At 35.4% G+C, this 24,760-nt stretch overlaps 1 protein-coding gene across 1 annotated transcript; it reads left to right on the top strand.

Moving 5' to 3' along the window:
* LOC101895947 (uncharacterized) lies at positions 1-24,453 on the top strand. The gene is made up of 7 exons (XM_020035314.2): positions 1-547; positions 4,275-4,388; positions 6,395-6,765; positions 6,839-7,653; positions 12,891-13,397; positions 21,313-21,441; positions 24,257-24,453. Exons 1-7 carry the CDS (start codon positions 299-301, stop codon positions 24,355-24,357), a joined length of 2,286 nt encoding a protein of 761 aa, XP_019890873.1. The 5' UTR covers positions 1-298; the 3' UTR covers positions 24,358-24,453.
* The last annotated feature ends 307 nt before the right edge of the window (positions 24,454-24,760 follow it).

Below are 24,760 nucleotides of genomic sequence, written 5' to 3' on the forward strand. Positions count from 1 at the left end.
CGAGATATAACAGCAGCAGCAAAAGAAAAAATTAAATCACGGAATTATAAAGATTTTTGAAAAAAGAAAACATTGTAGTGATTTAAGAATAAGAAATGAAATAAAAAAAAACTTTTCACGAAAGGATATAATACACACATATAATAAGAAATGATACTGTATAAGTGGAAATAGTGGAAAATGTGAACAAAAAAAAACTAAGATTTAATGACAAGAGATTTTATACAAATAAATTCAAGAATAAAAATAATTCACTTAATTTGAATAAACGCCGAAGTTTTTGAAAAGCCTTAACAAAATGTACCACCTACTTGTGTCAGCTGTTTTAATAATCAGCTGTTGTACTCCCAGCCTTGGCCGTTATTTGGGCCATACACCGTATAGACCCCAGCCATATAATCCTTATCGTAATTATCATTACCCCTCGCCAATTGGTTATCCATATCACATGCCAACAAGTTATTATCCTGCTGGAACTTATTTCGATCAACGTCGTGGAATTTTACGACCCTTCCCCGGTGGTGGGGTGCCAATTATTGTGGATTATGTGAGTGAAATTAAGTATTAAGGGATTTAATTATGAAAAAGGATTGACAATAATTTCCATTAACATATTCTATGGAAAATATCTTGTGTTGCAAATATTTTCTGTAGAAAATTATTTGGATGGCGATTTTGGAAAAATTAAAATGTACTCAAAAACAGCATCTATTTAATATATGTGTTGGACTGATTTATATAAGAAGATGTGTAATATATCATTTGTTATATAAAGAAGACTGGGCAACACAAACAATTTTAACAGGGAATATACAGCAGATAATGAAAGTATATCAAATAGAAGATATACGTGCATCGGACTTTTTGTAAGTCAAAACCGCAAAAATCTTATATATTATCTAAATCTTACATAAACGCCAAGAATTCATACATATTGAAAACACATTTTAGCGTTAAAACCGTACTTTGTGTGAGTTTGTGCAAAAGACACAATATTCTTCACTGAATTTTACTATAAGTTGCCAAAGAAAAATAAATTAAATATTTCCATTATATATCAAGAAAATATTTACTAGAACAGTGTGGCTTGTTTGTTCGGAATACCGTAGTATTTTGTTGTTGCAAAATGGTCTGGCTTTATCCCTTTATTGTTGTTTTTATAAAAACAACATTTGTTTATTAGTGGAGAACGATGGTAATGTTTACCAGGGGGTAAGGCAGGGAATACCTAGGTTTCGGAAAGAGCCACCAATCCTCATCAGTTCCCTTGTTTTTGTCTGGGATATTCTCCCCAGAAGTTATTTTAAAAATAACTTCTAATATAATATTTACTTCAATATTGCCAAAGAAAACACGAAAATATTTCGCCTCTGTGTTTTTTCGATTTCATGCATCAAAGTACATTAAAATTTAGTTTTAGGCAAAAAGTGTCAAAAGAAGAAATATTCTACACAAAAAATCGCTAAAAATCTCGGAATAATAACAGCTAATAGTTTTTAAGAAACTTGCATTCGAAATGTATATATTACAAAAATTAAAATTATGTTTCTCACTAATAATTTTACATGTTTCTATTTTAAATCAAAATCTCCCTTAATACCTTATTTCTTGGGGAAAGTGTCAAATAAAGAAATATTCTAAATCAAATTTCGATGTGAGTCTCTAAATAAAAGAAATATATATGTACTTAACATGTACCATAAAAAATATCATCAATTTCGGTTTATAAAAAAAGTTTTCGACAAATTTAGCACTGTTTTCCAAATTTGTTCAAAAGGTTCTTCAAATTTCACGATCCAATAGCCCGTCTGGGATGTGGAAAATTCCTAGAGGATTTAAGAGTTCTCGATTTTCAGATCAGTAACCCAAAAGTTTCGGAAGGTGTTCTACCCCGGCTAAAACCAAAATACATATTTTCGGCTAAATATATTGCAAAATATGGGCAAACACATCATAATAACTGAAAACCCCCTGGTTCCATCTTTAGATAAGGGCTGTACCAAAACGAGAACTTATGTTGATAATTTTTTGCTATTATCTTTTCTACATAAAAGGAACTCTAAATTCGAAATAATTAAAAAAATAATTTTTTACAACGTAAAAATACTTGAAACCGGAATTTACCCTATAATACGGAACAAACCAAAAAATGGGCAATATTTTTAAACCAATGATGCAATCCAAAGCCGTCAATAAATTTTCAAAGCTATTTATTAAATGCTTTGAAATATATTTCAAAATATAGGCTTTATCAAGGCTATATAAAGACATTAAAAAAGTGTGGCCTAAGACGCTGGAACTCTTTCAAGGGTTTAATCTCCAAATCAGGTACTCTCAAATCCACTTAGAATTTTCAATGAACCAGATTGGCTTTTGAACAGTGAAATTATTAGAAAATAAGATGCAAATTTGCAAAAAGTACTAAATTTGTCGAATTAGAAATGCGTTTTAGAAACCAAAATTTATAATATACATACCCTACACCACGTAGTGGTATAGGTATTATGTCTTTGTGAATTTGTTTGTAACATTGAGAAGGAAACGAGATAGACCCATAGTTACTTTTAAGGATCTTCATGGAATCACTTTCTGAGTCGATTTATGCATGTCAGTACGTCCGCCCGTCAGTTCGTCTGTCCATGTATTTTTGTGAACAAAATGCAGGTCGCATTTATTACCCGATTGAAATGAAATTTTCCAAACAATATTTTTTTGGCTCAAGAACTAACTCTATTGATATTGGTGATAATCAGATCAGATTTTCATGTGGCTCCCTTATTTCGCGTTAATTGTGCACGAAATGGCCCATATGAATATGACCTGAATTTTGACACACCCGACCGAATTCAGTTTATAAGCAAGTACATTAAATTTGGTGAAAATCAGTTCAGATATAGCTATAGCTCCCATAAATATGTTTCATCAAATTTGGTGTTTAAGTCTCTCACATGCATAATATGCACTCTACAATAATGATATATGATACCGGACATCGTATACAGCTTGCAAATACATCTGCCAAATTTTCGGTTCAGATTTTTATATACCTCTGATATATATCTTCACCCGATTTTACCATACAAGTAATATCAGTCGAAATTGGATAGACTTTTTCATATTCAACTGAATTTTACTATTTGGGGAAACTACGGCATACCTATTGCTCCAATAAATATTTTTTAATATAATCCTTATCGAAGTCATATCATGTGCCAATTTTTTTGAAAATTGATTCAGAGTTTGAAATAGTTCCCAAATTTTCAATATTCTAATGCCATGATACACATTCAAATAAGGTTCATAGTTGATATGATCTATTTCACATAAATTCCCAATATAATACATTTTTTGTTACCGGAGCTCTACTAAATACGCATAGAGGTGGATGGTATCATTTAGTCGACCTCTCCCGACTTTTGACCTTTCCTAACTGGCTTTTTTTATTTTGATATGGGGTTTCTTTCTTTGGTGACTTATGTATAATGAAATTTGATCATTTTAAAATTATGCTCTGTGGAATGATATTGCAGTACGGATTAAACCCTAAAATCGGTTCTTAATATTTATGCATTTCTGACGTTTAGGTAAGATTTGGAGTTTCCGAGTATTATGAGATATATTGTAGGATTTTATAAAAAATAATTTTTAGAAATATTTTAATTTGTTGCGATATTTTTTAAAGGGAGTTTTTAATAATATTTCAAAAAAGGACCAAAAAGACCCCTTTGTTGTCTCTCTTTAGGGTTATAATTTAAACCAAAAAAATCCTCCTATTGTTATCAGTAACACTTAAAAACACCGGATACACCTAAGATGTTAGGATTTTAAGAATTCTTAATCCGAGTATATTAAAAAATGTGGAAGTTGGGTTCCCCCTCTATTTAGGTAATTTTGCGATGTAAATTTTCAGAAGCCGATATAAGTTTCTTCCCTTTTAGCTCTACTTCATAACAGGCCATAGTCAAATGTCACTACAAGTAAACGAGTGTATAGAAAACGCCTTGATCGGAATAAATGTGTTTTAATGAATTTATTTAGTGGGATATTTTCTTCCACCTTAAGCTGTAAACAGATAAAAAAGCAATAATAGAAAGTCGACTATTACTCGGAAGGTTTTTTTCTGAGTTGCGATACGAATTTAAATATATTTTAACTTTTGTTTGTGACATGAAAGTTACATAACAAGCATTATCTATTTTCCTTTACTTGTTTATCCAAATTTTATTCATTACACTTTATTATAAGTCATTCTTTGTGTTTTTCTCCAATTTCAGCACAAACGCTGTACGGGTAACTATGTCGGTTTGAAGCCACATCCAGAGGAAGGCCAATACTATTATGTTTGTAAGCAGGATTGTGTGATATTTGGACGATGTCAGAAATATCAGGTAGGTAATTATGAATAATTATTCTCTATCAAGATGAAAAGAGGAAATTGTAATTCAAATCATTTAGAATATCTGTCCCATCTATAAACGACTTCAAATATAAAATTAGTGTCATGGGAGTTTATGCCTAAGTCGATACATATATTGGAAATAATAAAGTATGATTTTTATACCCTACACCACATAGTGGTGAGGGTATTATGTCTTTGTGTATTTGTTTGTAACATGGAGAATGAAGCAAGATAGACCCATAGTTCATTTTGAGGATATTCATATTGAGTCGATTTATGCATGTCAGTCCGTCTGTCCATGTATTTTTGTGAACATATCGCATTTATTATCCGATTGAGATGAAATTTTCCAAACAATATTTGTTTGACTCAAGGACGAAGATATTATATATATCTTCCATATATCTTCAACCGATTTTCGGTTAATTGTACACCAAATGGCTAATATAAATCCAAATGAACTGTATTTTGGTACATCCCACCGAATTTAGTCAAGAAGCGAGTAAATTTGGATAAAATCGGTTCATAGCTCTCATATATAAATTTCATCCGATTTGGGGTTTTAAGTCCCTCGCATGCGTAATATGCACTCCAGAAGAATGATATTTGTCAAATCGAGATCGGTTCAGATTGGGATATGGCTTCCATATATATTTATACAAATTTTGTGAAAATCGGTTCAGATTAACATTAGCTCCCATATATATGTTTCATCAGATTTGATGTTTACGTCCCCCACATTCGTAATATGTGCGCCAAAAGAATGATATTTGGTACCAGATATCAGACACAGCCAAGAAATACCTCAGCCAAATTTTATCAAGATCGGTTCAGATTTGGATATAGCTCCCATATATATATTTTTGCGATTTCGGGTTAATTGTGCACCAAATGACCAACATCAATCCAAAACCCCTGAATTTTGGTACATGCGACCGAATTCAGTCTAGAAGCAAGTGAATTCGAAGAAAATCGGTTCAGATATAGCTATAGCTTCCACATATGTGTGTCATCCGAATTGGTGTTTAAGTCCTCCACATTCGTAATATGTATTCCACAACGATGATCCTTGGTAGCAGATACAGCTCTGAAATAAGTGTATCAAATATAGCTCCCATATATATCTTCAACCGATTTCGGGTTAATTGTGCACCAAATAGCCAATATCAGTCCAAATGACCTGAATTTTGACACATCTGACCGAATTCAAACTAGACTCAAGTAGATCAAATTTGGTGAAAATTGGTTCAGATATAGCTATAGCTGCCATATATATGTTTCATCCGATTTGATGTTTACGTCCCTCACATTCGTAATATGTGCGCCAAAAGAATGATATTTGGTACCAGATATCAGATACAGCCCCGAAATACCTCAGCCAAATTTGATCAAGATCGGATCAGATTTGGATATATATCTCCCATATGTATCTTTATCCGATTTCAGATTTATTGTGCACCAAATGGCTAATTTCAGTCCAAATAACCTGAATTGTGGTACGTCCGACCAAATTCAGACTAGAAGCATGTACTTCAAATTTTGTGAAAATCGGTTCAGATATAACTATAGCTTCCATATATATGTTTCATCCGATTCGGTTTTAAAGTCCCTCACATTCGTAATATGAACTCCACAATAATGGTATTTGATACCGGACATTAGATATAGCTCGAAAATACCTCTGCCAAAGTTTAGCGAGATCGATTCAGATTTTTATATAGCTTCCATACATCTTCAACCGATTTTACTGTTATTGCTTACCATATATATATATAATATCAGCCCAAATTGAATAGATTTTTTTTTTTTAATTTTCAACCAAATTTAACAATTTGGTGAATCTCGGTTCGGTGTATCTGTTGGGAAAATGTTGAAAAAAATCTACTATGGCATAACATTTCGGCTCTCACTGATAGGCAGCTTTTTTCTCGAAGATTACCTTTCTTAGATTCAAAGGCTTAAAAGCTCTTTCCTCCCTTTTTGCAATCCCCTTAGAAATTCAATACGACCTGCGGCCAATGTGTACAGCAAACGCCCACCGAATATGAACCTAAGTGTACCGCCGAAGGACGCTTTCCCATTCACTACGATTGCCATCTTTATTACAAATGTGATAAATCCATGCAGCCACAAGTCTACTCCTGCCCTCACAACATGATATTCTCCCAGCAGACCAGTAAATGTATTCCTGGTAATCGGTGTATTCCCACCCAGATTGTTAGCGATGATGATAGTGTGCCGGAATACTGTGAAAATAAATATCCGGCATGTCAACAGAACGGAGTATTTCGATCGCCCTCCGATTGTTCGCTCTACTATACGTGTGAGCTGCAAGAGAATCGGGTGTTTTATCAAACAAGATTTAAGTGAGTATAAGAGAGAGAGAGAAAGAGAGCGTAAAATAGAGAGAAATGTTAATATTTATTTCCTTTTCTTCAGATGTCCCGGTGATACATTCTATGACCTACAAAACAATGCCTGCTTGCCCAGGGAACAAGTGCCATGTGACTGTATTACCCTGGCGGAATTGGTATATCCCCCAAGCTATATGCAACCATATCCTCCCCTTATACAGCCCTATCCCATAGTTCATGACAGTGAATTTGATTTGGATTCCCTTGAAGAAATTGAACATGCCACAGAATCTTCTTCTGAGGAGGACGATGAAGAGGGGGAGGAGTTGGAAGAAGTAGATGACTCACATGAAGAATTTGATGATCCATATAATTCCGAATCTAGTTCAAGTGAGGAAGATGCTAGTGAAGACAAAAAAGGTCAATTGGCAAAAGAAAGAACTACAACAACAACAGTATTTCCGGTTGCGACAACTTTACCCACAACAGAATCTTCTGCAGAAACAACTACAGAAACTTCCGAAGAACAATCTACTGAAACCACTACAGAATTTGCAACAGAAACTCCAGCTGCTTTTACAGAATCACCTACGGAAGGCCCTACAGAAGCAGCCACGGAAACTACCACAGAAGCAGTTACAGAAGTTCCTGTAGAAGCAATTTCAGAAGTTCTTCCAGAAGTCACTACGGAAGCTGTAGTGTCAACTCAAATTCCAGAAAGCACTACAGAGGCAGTAGTCTCAACAGCAGTGGCAGCAGATCCTACAGTTGCTCCTGTAGTTTCAACAGTATCTCCTTCCCCTACAGATGATGATGAGAACGATGACATCGATATTTTGGGTAGTGATGTTGATTTCGGTGATCGCTTTGTCTTGCAGGACGATAAAATCTGGGATAATGGTAAGTTTTTATGTGAAATATTATGATCCGAATGAACAAATTTCCGTTTTGTTTTCGGATATTCGTAATAGAAAAACCATAAGGGTATTCATTTTGTTTTTGAATTAGGGATACGTAAGCCGACTTTCGATTTTTCGGCTTTTGGTATTAAAAACTCGACCCATGTTAGTGGAAAAATCGTAGAGTCGGCTTTTCTTAATCCATTTTCGAATTTAAAGCCATATGTAAGTTAACAAAAGCGAACTGTATCGAATTTAAATGGTGTCAGTATAATGAGAAATGTTGGGCGCCATTCCTGCTGTTTTTAACAAAGGTTCTTAGAAAAAATATGCATATTTGATGAAAAACAGCCTTGTGAATAATACAACGTTACTGTCGCGATTGGGCGCCATATCGTAATAACTACAAAAATTATTTATGTACAGAGATATTGAATTCGCCATAAGGAAAGTTCAGACTTTATATTCTCTTTTTTCAACTATAATTCGAAATTCGATTTATATCTTTTGTAATTGGTTTTTTTGTTTTTCCGCTTGCAACCATATACTCAAATTTTATTTGGTAAAGCCGAATTTTAAATAAAATAAGTAAAAACGTATTAGCCGAATTCATTCTATGACGTTTTTTTTAATATATTCTGAACTTGCGTGAGGATCATTCAAAATATTGGAAAGAGTTGCCCAATATTGACCATTTTCGCTACTGATATATATATTACGACTTACTAGAATTGGACTATTTCAACTACGTCCTCCATATGAGATATATGTATGATTTTTTCTTCGAAAATTTTGATTTTCTATGGAACGATATACAGGGTGGGATAAAAAAACTGCAACAAAGACAAACGCCATAACTTTTACATTTGTATACCCTACACCACTTGGTGGTCAGTGTATTTATACCCTACACCACAAGGTGGTCATGGTATTATGTCTTTGTGCATTTGTTTGTAACAGGCAAAAGGAAACGAGATAGACCCATAGTTCCTTTAGATGATCTGCATAGAATCACATTCTGAGTCGATTTATGCATGTCCGTTCGTCTGTCCGTCTGTCCACGTATTTTTGTAAACAAAGTACAGTTCGCATTTATTGCCATATCCAGATGAAATTTTGCACAAATCATTTGTTTGGACGAACCCTATTGAAATTGGAGATAATCGGTCAAAATTTAGATATAGCTCCCATATATATCTTCGTCCGATTTGCCTTTTATTGTGTACCAATAAACGTACGATCAGATTGGACCTCAAAATAAGTATGCCAAATTTGGAAATCGGTTCAGATATAGCTATAGCTCCCATATATATTGTTCATCCGATTTGTAATATGCACTCTGTAACAACAATATTTGCTTAGAATACATTTGCTAAATTTTATCGAGATCAGGTCAGATTTGGATATAGCTCCCATATATAACTTCGTCCGATTTACATTTTATTGTGCACCAAACGTCTAATATTTGTCCAAATGGGATGGAATTTGGCACTTACGACCGAATTGAGTCTAGAAGCTAGTATGTCAAATTTGGCGAATATCGGTTCAGATATAGCTATAGCTTCCATATATATTATTTATCCGATTTGTTATATTTGTTACCCACAACCGTAAAATGCACTCCGTAACAACGATATTCAGGGAAATATATCAAATACAGCTCGGAAATATCTTTGCCAAATTTTATCGAGATCGGTTCATATTTGGATATAGCTCCCATATATATCTTTATACGATTTCAAATTAATTGTGAACCAAATGGGCAATACAAGTCCGAATTTAAAAGATACAAATGCTTCGGCATATTTAGTCCTTTGAACTTTAAATTATAATTATGTTCATAGCGTGTATGATTGAATTCTCCCATAAAAACATTTAATTGTTATGCGCAGCTCTACTAAATTAACAAAGTGGTGTAGGGTATCATAAAGTCGGCCCGCCCGACTTTAAGACTTTCTTTACTGTTTTTTTTTTTAATTTTATTGAATGAAAGCAAACAATGTCGGAAATAGCATCAAATTTTAGAATAAGTTTAGATTTGTTCGAATTGGTCACCTTTGGCACGAATTATGGCCTTAAAACGTCCAATGAAACCGTCCAACGCTGCCCGAATGTTACTCTGCGGTATTTTGGCCCATTTCCGGCGAAGCGCTTGCTTGAGGTGATCGAAACTTTGGTATTTTTTTTAGTGTCAACTTTGCTTTTTAAAAGACTCCAGACACAATAGTCCAACGGATTGGTATCCGGAGATTTTTATGGCCATTGTGCGTTGGAAATGAAGCGAGGAACCTCATTTTGAAACTAATCTTGGGTGGCGCGTGCTGAGTGCGATGGTGCTGAGTCCTGTTGTAATGTCCAAGGTCTGCGGCAAAAATGTTTGCGGGCCCAAGTCTTTAATACATCCTCCAGAATATTTTCGCGATAATATTCGGCATTTATTCTGATGCCACAGTCGATTAATACGAGCGGAGGGCAACCATCAGCTGTTATGACGGCCCACACCATCACCATGGCCGGCGCTTGAGTTCTGTTGGCCAACCGAAGGTCATTTTGTTTGTTTACAAACTGCTGGACAAACAATGTTTTCTCATCTGAGAAAATTAAATTCTGCAGTTCACCACTTTCGGCCAAGTGAAGCAACTCTTGGAATTTCAATGGCTTCACCCCGAGCTCATTTTTCAATATTTGCCGAATGGAATATTGCGATATGTCCAGCTCACGAGCCATTTTTCGGCCACTGCGACGCGGTTTTCGATCAAGTCGCTTCTTTGTTTTTCGAACCATTTCTGCTAATGTAGTTGTTTTCTTCCGTCCACTTCCTTGACGTCGGGCTAAGCTACCAGTACGGTCACGGTAACGAGCGATGGTACGAAACACAAAAGATTTATTCTCATTTAAATGCTGGAGTGCTCTAACGACAGCCACTTGTGGTTTTCCAGCCAAATATAAAGAAATCACACTTTCACGCTTGAATTCCATCACGAATAGCTTATTTTTCTGGAAAATGCTCACCAAACCATATATATCATATATAACGTATTCATGGAAAAAATGTTGGTCTTATAGGAGGGGGTTGGAGAAACAGTTGCCTAGTAATTTCCATGTTCTTTCCTAACCTAAGTCTTATATAAATGAGCCAATATAATAAGGCCAATCTACGACAATTATTATTATTCAAAACTTTGACCCCTCGTGGGAGAGCTCCCATATCCACATTAAATCATTGGCTGGTAGAAATATTAAGTTGTACGAAGTTAGAAGAACATATCTGTATTATTTTGTATATTATGAGAGCTACAACTTTGAAAAATGTTGTTCCTTAGGAGTGAACCAATTTCGTCCATTTTCTTATACGGCCTAAGGCTGATTCAAATACTAAGAAGTGCAAATTTTGAAGGAACTCGGATATACCCTAGCATTTCATAAAGTCAACTATTTGTCTAAGAAAGTGTTGATCTTTTGTGTGAAAGGTACCAAAAAGAGGGCACCGGTATTGAGTATTTCTGAGTTTTATCTAAATTTGGTCAAAATATTGCGATGTACCAAATTTTTAACAAATTGGATATTCTCTTCCCGAAAGCTATGGTGCGTCCAAAGATAGACGGCCGGACGTTGCTAAATCGACAATAATTGTTCTGATATCAATTTTGTCCAAAGAAACCTGGGGCTGGCTTGAGCGCACGATAACTCTCGAAGGGAGTATCCGATTTGGTCCAAACTTGATACATAATATAATATATTATTGTCAAACTTAAATCGAGTTCGGAGATGGGCAAAATCGGTCCACTCCTTCTGGTAAATCCCCCACAAAAGGTCGACTTTTTCAAAAAAAAATATTTTAATGCACAGAAAGAGAAATGATAATCCGACTTTGCTCCAACAAATCCTAATTTTTACATCAATGATGGCTTAGGTGCAAAAATGGACAATATCGGTCCACTGCATTAAGAATCTCCCTTGGCACATCTCAATATTTCAATCAACAAAATATCTGTTATAAAGATAGTAGAGATCGGACCATTTATTCTGGAACCTCCCCCACAAAGGGTCCAACTGTTGAATAATCAAAACGATCATAAAATCCTAAATAACCTTCCGGTTTTCAATAAATTCCACACATGCCATTATTTTTACTAACACAAAATGTGATGTGAAAATGGAATATATCGGCGCACTCCTTCTGGTACTTCCCCCACAAAGGGTTTAAAAAATTTAAAAAAAACAAAACGCTCATAAAGCGCGAAATAAGCATTCAACTCTCTTCAAATTTCACACACCCCAACATTTTTGCTAGCACAAAATCTGGTATCAAGATGATAGATATCTGTCAATCCCTAATGGTAACCCACCCACAAAGGATCATAATTTTCAAAACTTATATCTGCCATAACTTGTGAAAAATGTCGTCGATCCTATACAACTTGCTATATCTAAAAAAATTTATCAGAATTTACAAATGATCGATTTCCTTTAAATTTTGCACATACCAATATTTTTACCTGTATTACATGAAGTGGAATATTTCGGTCCGCTATATATGGTACCTCACTAATATTTCTACATTTTTCAAATATTTGCACATATTTCATATAAATTATAGGAAGTAGAGGATAGAGTCCAAGTAGGGCACATTGTAATATTTATATCAGGCTTACGTCAGACAAGAATTGGACAATAATGGCCAACTACTTCGGAACCTCCTCCATAATCCATAATCACAACTATCATCAAAATTAACTGATACTATTTAACTTGTTCAAAATTATAATCAATATATCCTATGTCCCCATTTTTAAAATGAATTAAATGGTGTAAAAGGTTAATAACTTTATTCTTTTCAAAGACAAAAACTGTAAACAGCTGGTGGCTCTAACTTTTTATTGTACAATGGGTAAAACATTGTTCCTTTACTACAAAATTTACCTTTTTGCAATTTTTACTAAAAGTCCGTTTTTTAATCGAAGGATTTCCATCTAATATGTCCATCCAATATTAATATAGAAGTTCGATCTTTTACAATTTTTACCATTAAAAAGTAATAGTATAGGTGGCGCCCAAACCCTAAAAATGAATATTAAAAACAATAATGAAACAATACAAAGTTGTTATATTATTAATCAATCTCTGTTTTGGAACAAATGCTTCCTTTTGACATTCATGCCATGGGTCTTCTGTGGTTTCCTTCTGAAATAATTGTAATTCTTATTTTATGCTTTAAATTTACGATTTATTTTTCAGATGGTCCGGGTAAAACAATATTCCTTAAACTAAATCCAGATCCGGAATCTGAAGAGCAAACAAAAGACAATGAACACGATTCAACGGAAAGTCCATCTGATCAGGGCACTTTAACTACTGAACCAGAATCTGAAGAGACCACAACTGAACCAAGCCAAGATGACAATGATGATGAAGATGATGATACAGGCGAGGGCAACAATAATGAAACAGGAACGGAGGGATCGAATCAGGATACAGATGAAACCAACAATGAAGCAGGTGGAGATGGTAATGAATCGGGAAATGACAATCATGAATCAGAGGAAGATGGACAGGGATCGGGAGAGGGAAATAAAGAATCGGGAGAGGGTAGCAATGAAGCAGGGGAGAATGCAACAGAGGAACCAGATGTGTCACATACAAGTGATGACACTACTGTAGCGCCTACAACAGCTATTGGTGCAACAAACCAAGCTGCGGATGACGGAGACACTGAAACCGAACCCTGTGATGAAATAGTAACAGGTAAGTTCATATTCCAAATATTCAAGTGAAAATAGCCACGAATTTATATTAAATAGATGAAGAATGGAAGTTATATAGAATATCTGTATATGCACTGCGTCTATGAAAGTCTTTCTATCCTTGGAAACCAGTATTTTTCCCATCTGAAAAAATCGGCTAGAATTGTCAAGTATTTCGAAGGGTCGAGGTGTAAGAAGATTAAGAGAAACCTGAAAACATATAACATATAATTCACGAACTTAGACCAAGTTCGAAGATGAGCAATAGCGTTTAGTACTTTGTGGTACTACACATCAAAAAACATTATTTCCAAAAAAAATAGAGGTCTCAAATTAATTGAAGCGAAATTTTACAATATCGGCCATACAATATTGTCGTCTATTCATTGTCCTCCCCCCGCTGGACATTCTGCAGGTGCTTCAAAATCAAACATTGAAATATTTCTTTCTTTCAATTGGATATTTAGGTCCACTTTTTCTAGAACCTTCCTAACAAGCTTATACCTGTCGGTAGATAGAATGATATTTTACTTTTAATACCCTACACCACATAGTGGTAAGGTTATTATGTCTTTGTGCATTTGTTTGTAATAATTTATTTGACCCAAGGACGAACCCTATTGATATTGTAGCTAATCAACATTTAGATATGGCTCCCATATACATCTTCAACAGATTTCGGTTCAATTGTGCACCGAATAGTCAATATCAGTCCAAATTACCTACATGTTCACCCATCCGACCAAATTCAGTCTAGAAGCAAGTACATTAAATTACTAGCGTTACCATATATATCTTTCATCCGATTTAGGGTTTTAGGTCTCTCGCATGCGAAATTTGCAATCCACAACAATGATCTTTGGTACCAGATATCAGATAAAGCTCAGAAATTAGTGCATAAAATTTTGTCAAGATCAGTTCAGATTTGGATATACCTCCGACATATATATTCAACAGATTTCGGGTCAATTGTACACCAAATGGCTAATATCAGCCCAAATGGACTTAATCTTGGCAATTCCAAGGGAATTGAGCCCAGAAGCAAGTACATCAAATTTGGTGAAAATCGGTTCAGATATAGCTAAAGCTCCCAGATATATATTTCATCCGTTCTAGGGTTTAAGATCCACATGCGTAATAAGCAGATAACTAATACAGCTCAGAAATAAATACATAACATTTTCTCAATATCGATTCAGTTTTTTGTGCACCAAATGGGTAATATAAGCCCATATTGACTGGATTTTGGCACTTCCGACGGAATTCAGCCCAGAAGCAAGTACTTCAATTTTTGGTGAAAATCGGTTCAAATATAGCTATAGCTCCCATATATATGTTTCATCCGATTCGGGGTTTTAGGTCTCTCACATGCGTTTTATGCACTTCACAACATTGATATTTAGTATCTGATATCAGGTACGGTTCTGAAATAAGTGTTTCAAATGTTATCGAGATCGATTCAGATTCGGATATAGCTGCCCGATATATATCTTTATCCGATTTCAGGTTTATTGTGCACCAAATGGCTAATATCAGCCCAAACACACTGAATTTTGGACCTTCGGACGGAATTCAGTCTAGAAGCAAGTACTTCAAATTTTGGTGAAAATCGGTTCAAATATAGCTATAGCTCCCATATATATGTTTCATCCGATTCGGGGTTTTAGGTCCCTCACATGCGTAATATGCACTCCAAAACAATGATATTTAGTTCCAGCTGTCAAATAAAACTCAGAAATAAGTGCATAAAATTATGTCAAAATCGGTTCAGATTTGCAAATAGCTCCCATATATATCTTTAGCCGATGTCAGGTTTATTGTGCACCAAATGGATAAAATCAGTCTAAATTGAATGCATTTTGGGACTTCCCAGGGAATTCAGCCCAGAAGAAAGTACTTTAAATTTGGTGAAAATCAGTTCTGATTTGGATATAGCTCTCATATATATCTTCGATCGATTTCACATTTATTGTGCTATCAGCACAAATGGACTGAATTGTGGCACTTCCGACCAAACTTAGCGTAGAAGCAAGTAGTTCAAATTTTGGTGAAAATCGGTTCAGATATATCTATAGCTCCCATAGACGTTTTCATCCGTTTTGGTGTTAAAGTCCCTCACATGCGTAATATGTACTCCACAATTCAGATTTAGGCCAGAAATACCTCTGTCAAATTTTATACAGATCGGATCAGATTTGGATATAGCTCCAAGTAGATCTTTATAGGATTTCAGGTTTATTGCTCACCATATGGCCAATATCAGCCAAACTGGACTGAATTTTGGCACTTCTGACGGAATCCAGTGTAAAAGCAAGTACATTAAATTTTAATTTAAAAAAATCGGTTCAGATATAGCTATAGCTCCCACATATATGTTTCATCCGATTTGGTGTTTAGGTCCCTCACATGCACTCCACAAGAATAATATTTAATACCAGATATCAGATACAAACCAGAAATACCTGTCACATTTTTTTGGACTTTTCCATACTGTTTTTTTTTTTTGTAAATTAGGCCCACCTGCTTATTGTTTAAGCAACTTGTAGATCTTTTTCACATTATTACTGGTATGCATTTTTTAAGTATACATGATATGGCCTAGTAAAATTTTTAAAAGAGATTCCGTTATACCACACACCACACGTGCAACAGATCTAAATAAAATGCAAAACAATATCGAATTTTAGTCGGTGCATTCGGTCTTATCCACATGGCATAGCTCCAACATGGATTGATAAGTTTTCTACAACGTTAACACGTTCAAACAATAAATTACTGCCATGAATATCTGCAAGCAACAATTTTGTGGTAATTGAAATGGAAATCAATTTCAGTTTATAATAATTTTATTTAAAACACGTAAAAATGATGTTAAGCTCGGCCACACCAAACTTCTTTGAACACTTAAAGTATGGTCTAATCAGCTACCCTAAATATCCCCAAAATTCCTTTTACTGCGGACAATACCTATATTGAGTATTGTTTGAAAGAAGCTTATCCACCCACAAAGAGCCCGAAACATCAAAAGTATCGCCGATTTGTTTAAAATTTTGAGACGACATCTTCACAATATCGAAAATCAGGAGAAACAGTTATAGGGGAATTATACCTATATTTGTTATTTTTGCTGTGGAAATCACTCTAGCTTAAGAACGAATTGAAGTAGGTTGATAAAATTTTACTCAAATGTGTGTTTCGGCTGCAGGACTTTTGGTATTGAAAATGGGCTATATAGGTCTACGTTATAACTGTACCTCCCTATATCCGGTATTTTGATCATTTTAGTGACAAAATTTACCCGAATTGTTTCAAATTTCGTATTTTAAGTTCCTAGTGGGAACTTCAGTCTATAATGGACCCTCCCTATATTCGTTATTTTGATGAAAATAATTTCCCGGAATTGTTTCAAATTTTATATTTGAAGTTCGTAATGGATACTACAGCCTAAGACAGAAAATTGTCTGTGCAGGTCCACGTATTCGTATAGCCCCCATATAACGGTACCTCCCGATATTCGGTATTTTGATGATTTTAGCTACATTATTCACCGATTTTTTTTTTTTCATGTTTCGCATTTGAATATTGTAATGGCTTATGGCAAAAGTTGCCTATACAGGTCCACGTTGTCGTATAGACCCTAATATTCGGTATTTTTAATATTTTAGCAGAATTTTTAACGGATTTTATTTTTTTGAAAATTGCCAAATTCGTTCTAAATGGTGGAGGGTATTCAAAGCTCAGCACGGCTGAACTTACAGCTTTCTTTCTTGTTTTTGTCATAAAAAAGCCACATACAAAATTTCCGAATATCAGCAACGCGCCTTAATTCGTTTTACAGTACTTTGTAATGTGATTCCCTAGAAACATTTCAAATTTCTTGCTTCAGGCGTTAGACGTTGATTAACAGTCAGTCATTGCTGCTAAAATTTAATATAGATTTTTTTTAGATTTTCTAGATTTTGAATTGGTAGAATATTATCAATTAATTGATAATTAATTTTTTCTCATAGAGAACTCTCTACAGATCTCGTAGTTATGGGCGGCCTGTTTATCAGAAATTGTATTATTTTTTCCCACATAAATATTTTTATGAAAAATGTGATTGAATAAATTTTTTTAATAATTCCCAGATACAGAATCCAAATCACACAACAAAACACACTGTTCTCCTGCTCAGCACCAAAATACTCAAACAACAACAACACCTAAAACCCAAAAAAGTCAAACAAAAACTACTTTTGATAGTACCACTCAAACTCCCAAAACAACGGCAACACAACGTGATCTCACCACTAATGATGTTAATTCACCACTACACCATGATAATCGAACCACCAGTACACTATCCACACCAAGTATTTCAAACACAACATCAACACCAAGAACTCTCTTTGACAAAACTACTAGAAACGAGGTGATGGTGAGAACCAGCGATAGCTCCACTGAGAGTTCCAAAACAACACAATCGCAACACCAACAAACAAGCGATCATGTTATTGAACAATCGAATTCACCACGAGACCATGACAATCGAACATCGACAAACATTCCACACACAAACCCAACACCGAGGACGGTTTTCGATAAAACCACAAATGATGTCATAACACATAAAAGTGAGACTTCCACTTCCAGTCCGAAACCTACTACGACACATGGTGACCCAACCACAAATGATGTTCGCAGTCAAGAATCCAGTACCTTGTCAACATCTAGTGTTCCGACCACAAAAGATTGGTTGCAAGATTTTGAGACGGTATTCAATGCCAAACAAGAAACACCGACACCTGAACCCATAGAAGGTGAATTTCTGCCGCTGGGGAAGTCACACAATCTCACAGAGGACCCTAAAGAACATCAAGATACCGTGACAAAATCTGGAGAACCAAAAGATCCAAGCGATGGGGATACGACAACGTCTGACGGTATTAAAATACCTATTACGGGCACCGAACAGCCCTTCACAGTTAGATCAGATCTCAGTGACTTCTTTGATGATGATGACGACGATGAAGAGCCTGCGGTGTTATCAGATGAAATTGTTATACCAGACAGTGGTACAGAGGAACCTCATATCGATGAGACACCCCCAACAAATGTCACTCCAAAATTGGAGGGTCAGTCTTCTACTTCCAAATCCACTACCCCGCAACCAGCTCATAGCACAAGTCCAAACGATTCAAGACATGATGATGATTTGGGAGGAAATACCACTCCTGCCTCATCAGAGAAATTTAAACAACCAATTGGGAGCACTGAGAAACCAAACTTCAGTGATTCGCATCATGCTACTCCAACGACAGTTCCCAAAACTTCTTCACCTCCTAGACATGGAGATGACATAAAACTTCCTGTTAGTGGTACAAACGAACCGAACTTTTGGGATTTTGCTGATCATACAACGACAACAGACCCTGAGACAGGCGCTCCCAAGGAGCTTCCTTCTCCACGGTTCTTTCATCCTGATCATGATGATTTCTTAGATGATGAAGATCCTTCGGATCCATTGCAGAACATTGTTGTAACAGATAGTGGCACAGAAGAGCCTAACAACGACGCTTTGACGACAGTCAGCCCTACACCAGCTGCGCCCAAAGAACATTCTACTCCAGGACAGCATGTGGCTAGGCATGGGGTTGACGATGATCCTACCACTCCAGCAGGCGATATAAATATAGATGTTAGTGGCACTGAGGATCCAAATTTCCTTGATTATGATGGAACCACGACCACGACTGCAACTACCGAATTGCCAATTCCCAAAAATGTTCCAACTGTAAAGCTCCTTGATCCAGACCATGATGACATATTTGATGATGAAGAGCCAGCTGTCCTGTCAGATGAAATTGTTATACCGCATACTGGCACAGAAGAGCCCAGTGCAGGTCAAACTCATCCCGCAACTGACAGTTCGAAGTCAACAACTCCAATAGGACATTCTATCCCAGCTGAGCATGGGACATCTGATGCTATACAAATAGCTGCTAGTGGTACCGAGGATCCAAAATTCACTGATTCCGTAACCGTCGCTCCCGGAAAATTTCCTCCTATAAAGATAATTGACCCAGACCATGATGACATCTTTGAAAATGATGACCTCACGTTCCTTCCCAAGTCAATTACAATACCAGATAGTGGTACAGAAGATCCTGTATCCGAAGTTGTCTCCTCTGTCACCACGGTCAGACCCACATCGACCACTGCTGAGGAACATCATAGTCCAACTCCGTTTGACCTCAAACAAACCTCGGTTCAGCCAGACAAGATAAAAATACCCCCAAGCGGCACCGACGAACCAAATGTGCCTGAGACCACAACGTCAGTTCCTGGACAGCTAACACCAGCTCCCGGAAATCTTCCTACTATACAGCTGTTTGACCCGGATCATGATGACTATTTTGATGACGATGGACCAGCTGTCCTATCCGATGAAATTGTTCTACCAGATAGTGGTACAGAAGAACCTGGAACCGGGGACATCACTTCCACTACGGCGGGACCCAAATCTACCACTCCTAAGGGACTTCCAACTCCCAGTCAACCTCGTTCAAAAGAAACTTCAGTTGATCCCGACAATATAAGAATACCCATTGGTGGCACAGATGAACCACAATTCCATGGCACTACGACATCGGTTCCTGAACCAACTGTCCCTGGAAAAGTCCCCCTTGTCAAGTTATTCGATCCAGATCATGATGCTATATTCGGAGACGATGACCCCTTTGACCTGTCTGATGAAATACAGTTGCCAGTTAAGGGCACAGAAAATCCTGGCTCAAATGAACCAAGTTCTTCCACAGCTGGACCCAAACCAAGTGAACAGAAGAATGTTGGACCTGGAGAAAACAACACTCCCTTGGAAATACTTATCAGTGGCACAGACGAACCAAGTTTCGCTGATTCTGATGTTCCTGACATAGTTACTCCCCAAACTCTTCCTTCTGTAAAACTCTTTGATCCCGACCACGATGACATCTTTGAGGATGATGATTCCACTGCACTCTTCGATGAAATAGCAAAGCTATCTAGGGAAACAGAAACACCTAGATTAAATGAAACCCCTACCACAACTATTCGACCGAAACTCGGTGAATCGAAAGATCCTACATCATCCATAAGGATAATTGATCCAGATCATGAGCCAGCCTTTGATGAGGAAGACACTTCAGTTCCTTTCTCTATTACAACAGATGGCGATCTTAATATTGACAACAGTGGAACAGAAGAACCCACATTTGACACCACTTCTTCAGCTACCAGTCTTGAAACACCCAGTACCACAGAAAGGTCTTTCACTAAAGATGCTACGTCATCATCTACCAGATCTACAATTGACCCACTCAATTTGCATAAATCCACAACTATGGAGTCCCCAATAATGACAATAACAAAGTCCTCTCCTACACCACAGCCAATAAAACACATAGTATCCCTTTCCGAATCTAGCACAGTAACGGCTAAATCCGCATCACTGCAACCTTTTACAACAACGCCTTCAACAATTCCCGATTCAGAAGAAGATGAAACGGGTGTTTTATCCGATGAAATTGTAATACCCCTACATTTCACAAATTCACCTTCCACAACACCAACTCCTCGAACACCACCACCGACAACAACAACCACAACGTCCTCTGAGAACTCACCACCAATAACACACTCCCGATCCACCGCAGTTCAAACAACACCAACACCCACTCCCAAATATTTGGAAACTACACAAACGAATAATAATCGCAGTGAATTTTCACTACACTTTAGATCGAACGCTGGTTGTGCCACAGAATTGGGCCAATCGTTATTACAACCAGCTGAACAACAAAATATTTATATAAGTCTTTTAAATTTAGATACAAACAAACCAGTGAATAATACTAATTCTACAATTACTCAATCTAATAATAATCAAAATACAGTCAAACCACCGCCATGTGAAACAGAAAAGGCCAACATGCCGCGCTTAGAAATATTTGTGGAGCGGCCGATGGATGTGCGCTTTGTCATATGCCCGAAGTCATGCACGAAGGATCATAAACATAATTATGGTGAGTACCTAAGATATTTTACCAAATTCTAGGTGTAAAAAATTGAAATAAATTTGACACAAGAAATATGGGAAATTAAATATTTACTCCATTTAAAACAGCTGATTGACAAATCAGCTGTTATAGTAAAAAAACTTTAAATGTATTTTCAAATACAAGTACATTTTTATGTGTTTTCTTATACGACATCATTTGGATGTTATAATTCGCGTTTTTCAACAATTTGTACAAATTTAAATAATTTTTCATTCAACATTTTCAATTTCAAAATTGGTTTGACAGTTCATTGTCCCAGCAGCTGTGTCGATGCGACTACCTAAAGTATTTAGTCAAATTTCAAATTGGTTATTATTTCACCGATGGTAGAATTAAAAAGGAAAAGTCATGCAATCATATGTTTACCATTTTTTTTCAAAATTATTCATTTGACAACATCTCATTGTCGAAACTTATATTTATAAATCCCCTGGTAAAAGAATATAGGTAGATACATCAACACTTAGGAACATTGATATGTCAAACATTTTTAAAGTTTTCTTCAGAAATAAGTAGATTTGTATATGTTCTCCTATACGAAGCTAATCGAAGGTTGTTATGAAAAGTATTTTTCAACAATTTTTACAAATTTGAATAATTTTTCATTCAAAATTTTCAATTCCAAAATTGGTTTGACGGTTCATTGCCCCATCAGCTGTGTCGATGCGACTACCTGTATTCTTCTACCATAATAAATCCATTGTATACAAAGAAATCAAAGGTGGGAACCTGTTTTCCATTCAGTGAAATTTGACAAGGCAAATTACAGAAAGTGCAGAGATGGATATGCTTATTTGAGATGGATATGCTTATTTCTTAATTTTACCTTGATTTCACCATACCCAGAACGAAAATAGTATAACACGTTTACACTGTACAGGACCTTGATTCTTGTTCTATGATAATAAGAAATGAAAAATATTTTCTTCATACATTTTTCATTTGACATTTCTTGCCTTTATAAAAAATATCATTTCGAAATTTCACTGAGCCGCAGAATTTGTTTAATCCAATGAATACTAATTGTCAACTTCAATGCTCCTTGATCAAATATATCCTCATGAAGTAGTTCAAACCCGTCTAAAAACTCTTAATGTAAACCATGGTAAATGCATCAAAGCATGGGAAAATTGTCAACATTTTTAAAAAGTTTTGTCAAAAATAAATAGATTTCTATTTGTTTCCTTATACGACGCCAATCGGAGGCTGTTATGCGTTCTTCAAGAGATTTTATAAATTTCAACATATTTTCATTCAAAATTTTCAATTCTGAGATTGGTTTGACAACTAATTGTCCCAGCATCTGCTTTGTCCATGCTTTCTTTGTAATCACAGACAGGGTTACCAACAGTTTGATGTTTTTCAATAGAAAAAGCTTAGAAAATGATGCAAAACAGCAAGTTGGCAATAGTGTACCTTTGACAGAAAGGCAATAAAACAGTGTTGCCACTAAGGAAACTGCATATTACAAACGGATACATTTAAGGAAAAATTACACTTTTTTCAATTTTTTTAATAAAAAATAATATTTTAAATATAAACAAACTTAAATTCATTGTATAACAAATTTATACAAAAATGTATTACTACTATTAATACTTTCAAGTTTTGTTGAATATATCTTGAGTCGGTTCAAAGTGTGGGCCTCCATTCCTAAGTATACCTTCTTTTCTAAATTAAATTGCAGAAAATGTTTTTAAAGATAATTGCAATTATTTAAAGTTCGATTGCCTAAGTCTGGAGTATTCCATTATTTTCATAACTTCATATAATAGAGAGTACTCTATTGCAAAGAGTTTTGTTTTTCAAAACGAAATAGATAGTTTTGCAATATTTACTGATCACTAGCAACATCATGATTTCGTTTCCCCAAATGAAATGGTCATTTGGCATTATCAGCCTTTTGATATGACAACTTTGGTGAAAAGTCAGCTCTCGTCGAGAGCATCCTCAAGTAAATGAGAATTGCATTCATGTAAATTGAATTTACCCTAAAATTTGTAACAATTGTTACTGAAAGTCGTCTGTTAACACGAAAGATCTGCAAAACATAGCGATGTGAGAGAACAATTTTGACAGCTCTTTTACTGAGAGTTTGAAAAATTTGGACTGGACAAATGTCTTCTTCCAATCATCTTTTGTTTTGGCAAACCAGCTGATTGCTTGCAAATTTTTGCAGGGATTCCGTCTGTTTACTTTTCACAATTTTCTTTCAAAAAAAGAATAAAACTACCTACATCTCTCTCAGAAAGAAGTTGCTGGACAATTCCTGCAGAAAAAGTAACCAGACACACCTAGTCTATAAATAAGTCTTTAAAAATGTATGTCAAAGCTGGAAGAATGGTACAATTTAGGAGGTTAACCCATTTCAAATAAGAATGCATTTTCTGTAAGTTACCTTGTCAAATTTCACTGAATACAAAGCAGGTTCCCATTTCTGATTTCTGTTTATAGAATGAATTTATAAATATAAATTTTGACAATGAGATGTTGTCAAATGAATGATTTTGAAAAAATTGTAAACATATAATTGCCTTCTTAATTCTACCACCTACCTTCTTACTTAAAAAAAATCCTTCGTCGGCAATTACTGTAAACTTTTTTACAGTTTTTCATTTTTGTATTGTATAATTTAGTGTCCACTTCTTAAAAATGGCACAACATTGATTCATTAAATTTCGAGTTTTGATCTGAACATAGCTGAAAAAAACATTGCATTATTTTCTTAAAAATCGCAATAATAACTCTCTTTTAATATTTTTCCTTTCTTTACTTCCAGATGAACAAGACAATCGTGCTGTCCATTTAAAATGGTATCCCAATAGATCGAATCAATCCATGACTCTTGAAACTTCAAACCGATTGAAAATCGATGGTTAAGTTGTTTAATTAGTTTAATGTTAATCTAGTGATGTTAGATATTAATTAATAGTATTAATTACTTTAAGGTAACGAAACGAAACAAACAAAAAAACTTATTAATTTAACTAATAAACAAATACTTAAAGCTACTGCATAATTTTTACGTGTTTAATTAAACCAAACCCTAGGATGATTTACACGGATTGGGAATAATAACTGATGTGGGCGACCCAAATTGTAACAGATTTAACATACGAAAATGAAAACAACTGAGTACGTGTATACATTATCAGCACATTGAGTTTAATATCATGTATACAACAGATTCCGATCGGAATGGTTTCAATACGGGAATTTAATTTCGATCGCTTTTGTTTTAAATTCTCCAGATTATGATCGATTTGGTGATTTACGAAGATCT

The sequence above is a fragment of the Musca domestica genome, unplaced genomic scaffold (genome assembly GCF_030504385.1).
Source record: "Musca domestica strain aabys unplaced genomic scaffold, Musca_domestica.polishedcontigs.V.1.1 48, whole genome shotgun sequence".
Taxonomy (NCBI): domain Eukaryota; kingdom Metazoa; phylum Arthropoda; class Insecta; order Diptera; family Muscidae; genus Musca; species Musca domestica.